Genomic DNA, 12,565 nt, shown 5'->3' on the forward strand with positions numbered 1-12,565 from the left:
AACGGCATACAAGCGCTGATCTCCAAGTTCAGACCCAACCACTCGCTTCCAGCGCGAGTGTTTATGCAGTTGATAGGCATGATGGCCTCCTGCATCTTCATAGTCCCGCACGCGAGATTACATATGCGCCCACTTCAGGAGTGCCTAGCACGTCAGTGGAATCAGGCTCAAGGACAGTTGAAAGACCTAGTGTTGGTGAGCGGTCGGGCATACAACTCTCTGCATTGGTGGAATCCACAAAACCTTTGCAAGGGCCGACCGTTCCAAGAGCCTGTTCCACAAATAGTACTGACAGCGGACGCGTCTCTCCAGGGATGGGGAGCTCATGTACTCCACTACACAGTGCAGGGACTATGGACGACACAACAGAAGAAGATGCACATCAACCTTCTGGAACTGATGGCAATCTTCCTGGCCATGAAGGCTTTCAAAGTACATCTGTGCAACAAGGTCGTGTTGATCCGGACGGACAACATGACCGCAATGTACTACATACAGAAGCAGGGAGGGACACACTCTCCACAGTTGTCTCATCTGGCTCAGAGCATGTGGAAGTGGGCCATTCAGAGGAACATGTTCCTCATGGCGGAACACCTCCCCGGCAAGGACAACCAGATGGCGGATCTGCTCAGCAGACACAGCCACCAGATGCACGAGTGGGAGTTACACCCATCGGTACTCCAACCGTACTTCCAGCAGTGGGGTCACCCAGAAATAGACCTATTCGCGACAAGCGAAAACGCAAAATGCCAAAGCTTCGCCGCCAGATTCCCACACCCGCAGTCGCAGGGCAATGCGATATGGATGAACTGGTCCGGCAAATTTGCGTACGCTTTTCCTCCAGCACCGTTGATACCGCTGGTGGCTCGCAAACTCCGACAACACTCCCTGACACTCGTCCTAGTTGCTCCCACGTGGGCACGCCAGCCGTGGTACACCACCTTCCTCGAACTTTCCGTGGTACCGCATCAAAGGCTGCGGATCAAACCCGCGCATTTGACGCAGAACCATGGAGAGGTTCAGCACCCAGATCCGCAACAGCTGAACCTGGCGATCTGGCTCCTGAAGTCCTAGAGTTTGGCTATCTCAATCTGCCACCTGACTGTATGGACATCATCAAGGAGGCCAGGAGACCCACTACAAGAGCTTGCTATGCAGCCAAATGGAAACGGTTCGTCATTTATTGCGGTAATAATGACATTAACCCGCTGGACGCATCCATCCACAACATCATATGTTACCTCTTACACCTATACCGATGCAATCTGGCGTACACCTCTATACGGGTCCATTTGACCGCAATATCAGCCTATCTGCAAACCAGGCAGCACCTCTCTCTCTTCAGAGTGCCTGCCATCAAAGCATTCTTGGAAGGACTCAAACGAGTCATTCCACCTAGTCACCCACCGGCTCCAATGTGGAACCTCAACTTGGTCCTCACACGCCTGATGGGTCCACCCTTTGAACCTCTACACTCATGCGAGATTCAATTCCTTACCTGGAAAGTAGCCTTCCTGGTAGCGATCACTTCCCTAAGAAGAGTTAGTGAACTCCAGGCACTAACCGTTCAAGAGCCATTTATTCAGGTTCACGCCAACAGGGTCGTACTACGTACCAACCCCAAATTCATGCCCAAGGTAATATCGCAGTTCCACATGAACCAGACTATTGAACTGCCCGTTTTCTTCCAAAACCCACAAACTGTTGCAGAGAGGGCATTACATACACTAGATGTACGGAGGGCCCTCATGTACTACATCGACAGGACTAAACCCTTCAGGAAGACAAAACAACTGTTCGTTGCCTTTGCCCCACACCACAAAGGTAACGCCATCTCCAAAGCAGGGATAGCCAGATGGATAGTTAAGTGTATTCAAATCTGTTATCAAAAGGCAAAACGCACATTAACTATTCCACCACGAGCCCACTCAACACGCAAGTTGGGGGCTTCCATGGCCTTCCTAGGAAACATTCCCCTGCATGATATATGCAGAGCAGCCACATGGTCCACTACACACACATTTACAAAACACTATTGCGTAGATGTGCAGTCAAAACAGCAGGCAGCTGTAGGACAGGCTGTTCTCAAAACACTTTTTCAGACCGCTGCAGCTGGCACGGGTAGCCGCCGCCAATAGAGGGCACTGCTATGTATTCTATGCACAGATATGAATTCAGCAGCCCACATGCCTCGAACTGAATATGCTACTTACCAGTATGCATCTGTTCTTGGCATGTAGGGCTGCTGACATTCATATCGCCCTCCCTCCTCCCCGGCGCCTGTCGCAGCTGCAGCTCTCAGAATTATTGCAAGCATGGTCATCACTTTCTGTATCTACTCCATCACTGCCACAATGGCGAAAAACAATCTGAGGATGGAGAGGATGCCCATGCGCACTGTAGTCCAGGGGAGGAGTCACCTATCCAAGGATACTTCGAAGACTCTTCCAGGACAACAACGTGCAAACATCCGGACCCAACACTAGGCGGCGATCTATGCACAGATATGAATGTCAGCAGCCCTACATGCCAAGAACAGATGCATACTGGTAAGTAGCATATTCATTTTTTATCAAAAGACTCCCAAAGACTTTCCAAGAGGAAAAACAAACTGCAAACATCCGGGCCCAACACCAGATGGCGATCTATGCACAGTGTATAGATCTGCAGCTCTACATGCCAAGAACAGATGCATACTGGTAAGTAGCATATTCCTTCTTTTATTTTGATGTTTACATAATAATTAATACTGCAATTACAGTTTCCACATTTTTCAATAGTGAGTAATAATAACCCTGTTGGTGGGTAAAAATCAAGGTTGCTCTTTTTCTGATGGTGAATGCAGCGTAAAACTACAAAATGTGTTCACATCATTTCCCCAAAAATTATTTATGGATCAGGTTCCTTGTTCAAGGAAAAACCGTATCTAAAATGCACACACAATGTTTTACAAACAAAACATTTACAATGTATATTTTGTGGTTTTTGGTCATGTTGTGGTGAAAACCTGTTTATACAGTTGGGCTATAGCAAAATGCCTGAGGTACTAGAGCGCCCCTAAGGGCTGCAGCACGACTTGTGCCACCCTAAGGGACTCCTCACCAAGCACATGCAGGACTGCCATTGAAGACTGCGTGTCTTGGTGCAGACAAAAGTAAAAACACAACATGTCGCACATCCCTTTGTGCCACGTCCCCTACCACTGCATGTCATAATTGTAAGTCATCCCTACAGCAGGCCTAACAGCCCTAAGGAAGGGTGCTGACTATTACATGTGAGGGCCCACCTGCATGAGCAGATATGCCCCTGTGCTGCTCAGTCCTATTACTGCAAGTGCAAATGGACAGGTAAGCCATCTTAAAACATGTGCTGGACACTGGTGAAAACGAGTTTCCCAGCTACAAGAGGACTTCACTGAAAATAGAGATGTTTGGTATCAAACATCTTGTATTGGTAACCCCACACTGATGTCAAGGTTGGATTTAGTAATACGTGCACCCAAAGGGCACCTACCAGCCTCTAGTGTTCTTGCTGAGTGATTTCTGCCAGCCTGCTACCCTAGATGCTGTTCTGACCTCCTTGGGTGAGAGTCTTTGCTCTCAGGCGACCCAGAACTAATCCCTGAGTGCGAAGAGGGTTTAACACGCCCTCCCTCAAGATGACCTGCTGATTTGCCTCCTTGGGCACGCGAGCTTCAAAGAAGCTGATGCTTTTGGATTTCAAATCTAGCTACCCTCAAAGGAGAGGAAGCCACCCCCCTAGGCCGTAGCCCCCTTGGCACCAGGACAGGTGGCAAAATGTGCTAGGCCGGTAAGTGTGCCACCTCCAGGATAGTACCACTCCTAAGGTGGGCTACTGTGAGGTGGACACGATTTTTCAGAAATAGCCATCTTTGTGATGACCTACTTAGGAATACTGGGGCAGGGTTATGCCCACTTCCCACAGGAAGTGTACATACAAGGGACGTAGTGACTGCAAGGGTCACAAGCCTATTGGCAACTACCCTACACTCTCCTAATGCCCCTAAATTAAGAATTTAGGGGGGTCCCAGGCACCAGTGAAGCAGATCCTGACGACCTAAGAAGAGAGAGGACACCCAAGAGCCGCAAAAGCAGTGAAGAGAGGAGAAACAGCTGACCTGGTGCCAATCCTGCAGGCTGGTCTGTATCCCTTGGCGAAAACGGTGCCAAAGTCTACTCGTCCTGCAGCTTTGACTCCAGAAACGTGTAAGGACTGCATGCCTTTGAAAAGAATCTCCAAAAGAGAAGTCTGAGGCCTCGAACTGCCAAAACTGACTCCCGAAGCCACTACTGCACCCGAAGCCTCTGCCCAGAGTTGAAGTGGGCCACTGGTGCCAACCAGGTTCGCCAGCCCTCCAGAGCTAGAGTCTATCATGGTTTCACCCCTCCTGGACTCCGTCGCCTGCAGCCTCTGCACGCAGGCCCGCTCAACCGCGTCAGCTCTGGTAAGGAAAGACCCGACACCTAAGGACACCCCTGCATACATCGCCCCTGGGGCTTGGAGAAGAGGACCAAGGATGTCCTGTCCCACCCCCATCCCTGAGCAACGCAAGGCCTGAACCCACTTGCTGGTTCAGCCCGACTGGCTTCGTAACCAGACCCTGCAGCCTGTTTTCACAGTGACTAAGCCCCATTGAAAAACATTGGGCTCCCGATGCGGACATGCACCCTACCCACCGCCACCCTCATGCTGCTGGTGGTGTACTGTTGGTGCTGCCTTGGACCTTACCCACCACTCACCTTAACTCCTGGAGATTGGCCCTGCAAGTCAATGTACTGTACTGTTTGCAGAACTTGTTCTTCTAACCATAGTATAACATTACAGAACTCAGAAATTTCATTAAGGGTCCTCTTTTTAAAGTGAAAAGAATTTATATTTAAAAACATACTTACCTGAACGATTATTCTTTGATGCCTAAACATATATAAAGATACCTGCTGTTTTTATAAGTTGGTGTGAATCTCCTTCTCAAGTTAATCCTAAGGCTGCTCAACCACACTACCCCCTAATAGAGCACTTTGGGATTGCATAGCAAGCCCCTGTCCTCTCATAAGGGAACCCCTGGACTCTTTACACGGTATATCAACTTATTGATATATCACATAAAGAGCTAGCTTCCTACAATTCACTCGTAATACCGTGGATTAATAGCATTTCCCTAATAGTTGATCTCACCTGTGTTTTACACAAGAGCAAAAACAGCAGTCTGTCCCAAATTGCTAGGCCACAGGCCCTCTGTTCGAGACATCCAACGAGACCAGATACTTTTTGACCTCATGAAATCTTGTGCCAATCAGACAGTTGCCACTCTTGTTTTCTTCCATAATTCCTCTCCTGTAACCATGCACAGTATATTCAGTCCAGTTAAGGGACAGACCAGAGGTGAGGCCGAACCTCCCCTTCACTCACTGACCTCAGGAACTCAAGACCTGTCTGTTCGACTAAAGCTCCCCATACCTCAGATCCTGAATATGCCCCGGGGTGGTAAGTCATGTTGTACAAATACCAATGGATTGAGATACACAGACTCTTTGGATACTAATTGGACATAGGAAAGATTTCAGGAACAAAAATAAACTATTTGTAATGCTTTTAATGGAATGTGTAAAGTGTTAAACCACCTCAAAACATCTAAAGATATAGAATCATCTTTTAAAACCATTTCGGTGATCAGATGCACACGCTGTCCCTGTGCTGCCAGGGTAGAGCCTTCAAATGGTCCGAAAGCCACAGCACCGTCACTATTTTGTGTATTCCCCTTTGCTGGAATTTGCAAATTATCTTCTTGAACATGTTTTTATCTTCTGCAGACACTGCCACTTTGTAAGAAGCTGGTGGCATTTCCCACACACTTGGACACACATTTGAGTCCAGGTATTAAGGTTCGGCCAGCTGACCTCCAATTTTCTGTCTTGATTCTCTGCACACCATAGGTAAAGAGTGCCCAGTGCCATATGACTGTAAATGTTTGTGGACAATATTTTTTTTCCACTGCAATTTGAAGTGGGTTATTTTCCTATGTTCTTTGCTCCTTTCTCCCAAAAAGAAACAAAGATGGCTTTCGCAGGTAGGTTTTTTTCTAACCTGTGAGACAGACCCCAAAATGGCTAGGCAGATAAACCAAGTGTGCTATGCAACCTCATCTTCTTCAGATGGGTATTTAGAGCTGCCTCATCCAGTCTTCTTTATTTTTTTTGTCTGTTGCCTTTTAGGTTTACAGCGCCAGTAATGTGGAACTGGTCACTAAGACCCGGATGGAGCACCTTTCGGATCAGGACAAGTCTAAAAACAAAGGTAGGCGTAATTGAGTGAGGAAGACTATATCACACTCCATGTGGTTCGGACATCTTAGTGCAGATCCTCAGAACATTGAGCAGGAATGAGAGGCATAATTACAGTTCAATGGCAACAATTCCTGAGATGTCCAAAGTGACTGAATGTTTTTTCTTTGTTTGGCTGGGGATCTTTGTGGCATGTCATTTTAGTGTTGCTTTCATCACTGCCATTCACGAATAAATCGCCTCTTGCAAGCAACTTATGCTGAGGAAACCTTAACAGCCTTTATACAGTTCCTATTGTATCATGTGATCCATGCAGCTTGCCTCTGCTTTTCTTCAAACTCTGCAGCGCAATAAATAGGTGACTTGTGGATATGTTTCCTCTCTGCATGTGCAACCCACCCAAGTTGCACTCCCTGGCCTCTGGTGTCAGCATTCTCTCGTTCATCCTGGCCAAACACTGTTTAGTTGAGCACATGCTCCTGACACGTCTTCCCAGCCTGGTAACTGACGCCTCCTCGAACCTGCATTGTAGGCCTGCCTCCTTCCACAGTCACCCGCGCATCGCCTGCTTTGAGTCTTCCTCGGTTGGCCTGAATGCAAACTCAGTCCTGCACTGTGGTCATCATCCAGTATGCTTCCAGCCATGTTAACCCCACTGCCCCAATTCAACATTGTATCAGCAGCTAAAGGAGCAGACAAACTGTGAAAATGACTTAACTGCCATCAAAGAAACCTATAATGCATTCGGGCTACCATTGCTTACTCACAGCACCATGGATCAGGCTCATAACCATTTCCATTTATCAGCCATTGGCTTGACCACTAATTATAACGCAGGACTGGTGGTGCACAATGCACCTTTGTGAACCTGGATTATAAGAGGTTGCTTCTCAAACCAACAAGACCAGGGAAACCAATAATGCCTTCCTTTCTATTCTGCATGTACGAATGTTTTGACAACATGTGAAAAATAATTCAGGGCGGCTTATTCACCAAGATTATACTTGTGATACATGAAGGTTGCACTGCAACACATGTAGACTCACATGCGGTCCCATGAACTTTCAGAGGCTCATGCATTGCAGTTTGAGTCATCCACCAGGCTGTGGAAACAATTCAGCTCATTAGGTTCATCTTCACAATCCAGCCTTGCAAATGCTGAGATACAAATTTGAGTCAAAGGACATATTCCAAGGAACTGGCTGATTGCAACTCAGAAGCATCAAGCTACAAATTGTTTACACAATACAACTTTAACACTGTTGGAGATCTCCCTGCTTGCGAAGCCGATTGGAGAAGCAGCCAGGTTAATCAAGGACTCTGTGTGCTTCAGGAGTTGACTCTGCGTTTAGTAAACTTTTCTGTGGTGGTAGGAGCGTATCTGGCTAGACTGCTGAATAGGAAGTTGCCTCCATCCAGATGGGAGATGTCTTGTACGTTTATTCTAAAGTTGTCTTCAAGGAGAAATGGCTTCACTTTATTCAAAAGGGAAGTTAGATTTCATCCCTCTGAAGCAGGGTTCTCCTGCGCATCATCCGTCCATCCCACTCTTTCCCGACTTGAGTATTGGTTTATCCCACATAGTTATTTGCATAGGGTGTCACATTCCACGATATTGCCCCGAGGTCTCTCAGACCATTCATCGATTCAACTCAAGTTGTGCCTGCTGTCTAACAGGGACCCGTATAGATGGCGTATATCTCCCTGGCTGCTCCGCGACACGGAGTACCCGGAGATGGTGAGCTCGGCAATTACTGAATATCTCCGTTTTAACGTTGGCTCCTGCCAGTCCTCAGTTACTCTATGGGAGGTGTTTAAACCCACGATTCGTGGGGCTGATATCACTTGCCGCACCGGGGAGAAGAAGCGACGCTTGGCCCAAGTGACTGACCTGGAAAATAGACAAGTGGAGCTCCAGTCTCTGGTGGTGGAGGGCTCAGACCCTGTTGCTCGACTGAACCTCCTGCATGTCCAACAGCAGCTCCACCAAACCCACACAGGCGCTGCCAGAGAAGCCTAGCTGGCTACCCAGCATAGGATTTACCAATGGGGCGACAAGTCTAGCCAGATGCTGCATAGGCTCTGTCAGGCTAGGGCGGCCCGACGCAGGTTCCTCTTCTGCGGTCCTCTGCGGGGATCGTGTGCACTTCCCCTGAGGTGGTTGTACAGGCCTTTGCATATTTTTACGCTAAGTTGTATGAGGAACGGGAGGTTATAGCTGAACCTCTTATTGACTCCTTTCTTGTGGATATCCCTCCCTGCCGCCTTTCGGACCAGCAACGAGCCGCCTTGGAGGAGCCCATCACCTTGGACGAGCTGCGGGCCGCTCTATCCAATATACAGTCAGGACGCGCGCCCGGCCCCAACGGGTTCCCATGTGACTTCCTACGGCCCCACTTGGAGACGTTGGGACCCCACTTATTAGACGCCCTCCGTGATGCCTCGGAGAGGCGCGTAATGCCCCCGGACTGGAGGCACGCGGAGATAGTTGTCTTTCTTAAGCTGGTTCGTCCACCGGAGGAGCCGGGCTCGTACCGCCCCATTTCTCTTTTGAATTTTGAGCCTAAGCTGCTGGGTTAGGTCCTGGCCGACTGACTCTGTTCGTGCATACAAGACCTGGTGCATCTGGATCACGCGGGCTTCATGCCCCACCGGTCCACGAGACACAACATTAGACAGGCCCACAATGCCGTGGCGGAGGCCCACCATTTGGAGCGCCCCACGGCTGTCTTGCTTGCTGATATCGACAAGGCGTTCGACTCTTTGAGTTGGAGGTACCTCTTCAAGCTCTTGGAGGCAGTAAACTTGGGCCCCCGCTTCAGGGCGTATGTTCAATTGTTATATACAGGCCTCACCACCACATCGGTTCGAGTGGCCGGCCATTATTCTGCCCCCTTTCCCATTCATAGGGGTGCCCACTCCCCGCTCCTGTTCGCGTTGGCCATCGGGCCCCTGCGACGTGGGTTTGCATAGACTCTGTTCTTTGGGGTCTAGTTTGGTCGCCAGAGCACACCGACAAGATTGCGCTATATGCCGACGATGCCCTGTTCTTGATGTCAGATCCCTGGGTCTCTGGGCCCAGAGTGCTCCAGATTCTGCGGATCTTTGGGGAGACCTTGGGGCTATACACTAAGCCCTCTAAGTCTATTTTGATCCCTATCACCGGTGATCAGCGGGCTCAAGCCTGGGCCTCGCAGTTGATTGTCGTTGATGAGGGCTTTTGATATCTGGGGGTGTTTATTGCGCGGTGCCCGACAGTGGCGTGGTGGCATAACACCGCGCCACTGCTCTCGGTGGTACAAGACAACGGTGTGGTCGCAACTGCCTCTTTAGTTATATGGCACATCTGCCATTTTTAAAATGGTGTCTCTGTCGCGTTTGCTATACCGACTGCATAACTACCCTTTCCCTATTCCCTCATCTTGGTTCCGCCAAATCAACGCTCTTCTGAACACGTTCCTCTGTGGGGGGTGCGCTCCGGGTGGCACTCGCGACGTGTGCAATCCACGTATTGTGGGGGGATTGCAGCGGCGGACGTCTGGGCATATTATTGGGCGTCACACCTGCTTGTGATTAACGATTGGTGGTATTGCTCTCAGGCAAATCCGGCATATGCAGTGGAGAGACTTTTCATGGCAGTAACCACGCCTCTCCACCTCCTCTATAGTTCCTCGCCTTTGTTGGGGCTCCCCCTGGCCTGCTGTAATGTCATCCAGATATGGAGGTGTGTGGTTAGCCAGATGGGTTCGTGGGGTAAGCTGATGGGCGCGATTCCTCTTTGGCAGGGTTCCCATCTCTGGCAGGTCTCGTCCCTGGTGGGGTTCCGACAGTGAGATGACACGGGTATCTCCACGTTGGGGGACATAATGCAGGGGTCTACGCTCCAATCGTTCCAGAAGCTACAAGACTACTTCCAGCTTCACTAAACACAATTTCATAGATATTTGCAGCTTTGTCACGCCGTGTCTCCCCTCCTCGGGGAATCTCACAACTCTCCCTGAGTTTCACCCGCTTGAGGGCAGCCTGCTTATGGGGGCCCACAAAATTAGGCAAGTATATCAAACAATCACTACTCACTCAACTACCACTATCCATAAGACTCGGGCGTCGTGGGAGGCGGATGTACCCACATTGACCGATGATGACTGGGCCGATGCTTTGGCCAGCCCTCGGTACTCCGCTGTTTCCACCCGGTACCGGTTGATTCAATTTAAGTACCTCCACAGGGCCTATTCCACTCGCTTACTCCTCTTTAGGATGGGGGCTATCCATTCTCCCATGTGTCTCTGCTGTGGCTCAGAGGCGGGGTCGTGTTTGCACACAGTCTGGAGATGTGGCGCGTTGCACCATTTCTGGACTGGCATTAGGTCTTGCCTGGGGCGGGTCCTTGGGTGGGACATCCCTGCTGATCCGCGACTGATTCTTCTCCATGGCACTGAGGACATTGGGGTAACATATACAAAAGGCACCTGCTGTTTTTGGGTCTCACACTAGCGAAGCGGGACATTGCACAACACTGGAAGGCGGAGTCCCCACCAAGTATAGGTAACTGGAAGAAAGCGATGGATAGATGCCTGTCATCTGAAGTGGCGGTGTTTCAGGCACGGGGATGTCTGCAAAAACCATGTGAAAATTTGGGCGGGCTGGGCCACGTATAGAGGCATAGACCTATCTCTCTTGGAGCCCCCGGTCTCCAGGGACCCGGTGGATAGACTTTTAGTGAGCAACTCACCTGTCTAATGCAACGGGGTGGCGCGTGTGCGCGGAGCATGACTATGTAATGTGACTTTCTGATGGCAGGGTGTATGGTGCGGGGTTGGGGGTGGGGGTTTTGGTCTGATGTTCCGCAGACCTCGGGAGGTGTTATAGGGTGCCGAAAGTTTCTACGATATGCCTCTATCGTGTATAATGCTTGTTGGTTTTGCTGCTTTGGTACCTCTGAAAATCAATAACATTTGTTGTTAAAAACAAAAGGGAAGTTAGAACCAAGCTGCCTTGGTCTTTTCAGTGATGCTTTCCTTGAAAGAGAAGTGTGTGTCTAGGGTGAATCCCAGAGAATGTGCGTGGTCTGTCAAAAGTGGGTTTACGTTGGAGATCCAGTCTTGAATCTGGGGTTATTGATGCTGTTGGCAAACAGGAGGAATTCAGTCTATGGGGTTCAGCTTCAGTTAGTTGACATCCAAGATTGGGTCAGTGTAGGAAGCTGGCTCTTTATATGATACACAAAAAGAGGTATAGCGTGCAGAGTCCAGGTATTCCCTTACAAGTGGACAGGGGCTTACTCTAGCAATTCCAAGGTGCTCTTCTGGGGGTAATGTGGTTTATGTTTAGGATTTTTAGAGTGCATAGCTACCCGAGGGCTTCCCCATCGCTGGCGAGTGCTGGACTGGTCTTTTTAGAACATATTTTGGTGAGCCCACATAAAGAGTTACCCTAATCCAAACGAGAAACTATCGGGACTTGAATCGCAGTTTTTCTTCAATGCTCTGGGATCAGTTCTGATAGCTTTCTGATCATTCTAAGTAGACCAAAGCAAATGCCAGCCAGTTTTTTGGCTTGATGGTCCATTGTAACGGCTCCATCCAACCACATTCCCACATTCTTAATGGGGTATTTGGGACCAGGGGCGGGGGGCGGTGTCCATGATTGAGCAACCTTAGGATTTACAGCGAGGAGTGTTAGACATCTGCAAATGCACACAATAGTCAATAAATGAGACCCATTACTCAATAAAGAAATCCACACCAATTTATAAAAATAACAAGGATATATTTAGGCACCAGAAGCAATTTGTTCAGGTAAGTATGTTTTTCAAAGAAATACTTTTGTATTTAAAAAGTCGACACTTAGGGGAAAGTTTCAGAAGATGCAATGTTATTCTATATGCAATGTTATTCTATATGAGGAAGAACTAGTGTGGCATTCAGATACAGTACAGCGACTTACGGGACCAGGCTTTGACTGGGGGCGAGGGGCAGGGGGTTGGGCGTCAGTTGGGCTGAACCAACAAAGGGGCTCAGGCCTCATGATGTTTGGACGTGGGGACACCTTTGGTTCTAGTCCTCCACGGCCCATGGGTGACGGGTGCAGTTGTCTTTAGGTGTCAGGTTTTCCTTACTAGGAGCAGCCTGGAGGGGGCCTGCTTGCAGAGGCTGCAGGCGGTGTCGGGGAGTCCATGAGAGATGAAACCACGGTGGCCTCGGTCTCTGGAGGGCTGGGTGACCACGCTAACACCATTGGCCCACCTCAACTTGGGCTTGGAG

The 12,565-nt window shown here is 49.3% G+C and overlaps 1 protein-coding gene across 1 annotated transcript in view; it reads left to right on the forward strand.

Moving 5' to 3' along the window:
• The window catches only part of ANKRD13D (ankyrin repeat domain 13D), a 214,138-nt gene that overhangs the window by 121,329 nt on the left and 80,244 nt on the right, over positions 1–12,565 (forward strand). The window contains exon 8 of the mRNA XM_085651622.1: positions 6,234–6,315. Coding sequence (XP_085507748.1) covers positions 6,234–6,315 — 82 coding nt within the window. The remainder of the gene's footprint in view (positions 1–6,233; positions 6,316–12,565) is intronic.

This window comes from Triturus cristatus, chromosome 4_1, assembly GCF_964204655.1.
Source record: "Triturus cristatus chromosome 4_1, aTriCri1.1, whole genome shotgun sequence".
Taxonomy (NCBI): domain Eukaryota; kingdom Metazoa; phylum Chordata; class Amphibia; order Caudata; family Salamandridae; genus Triturus; species Triturus cristatus.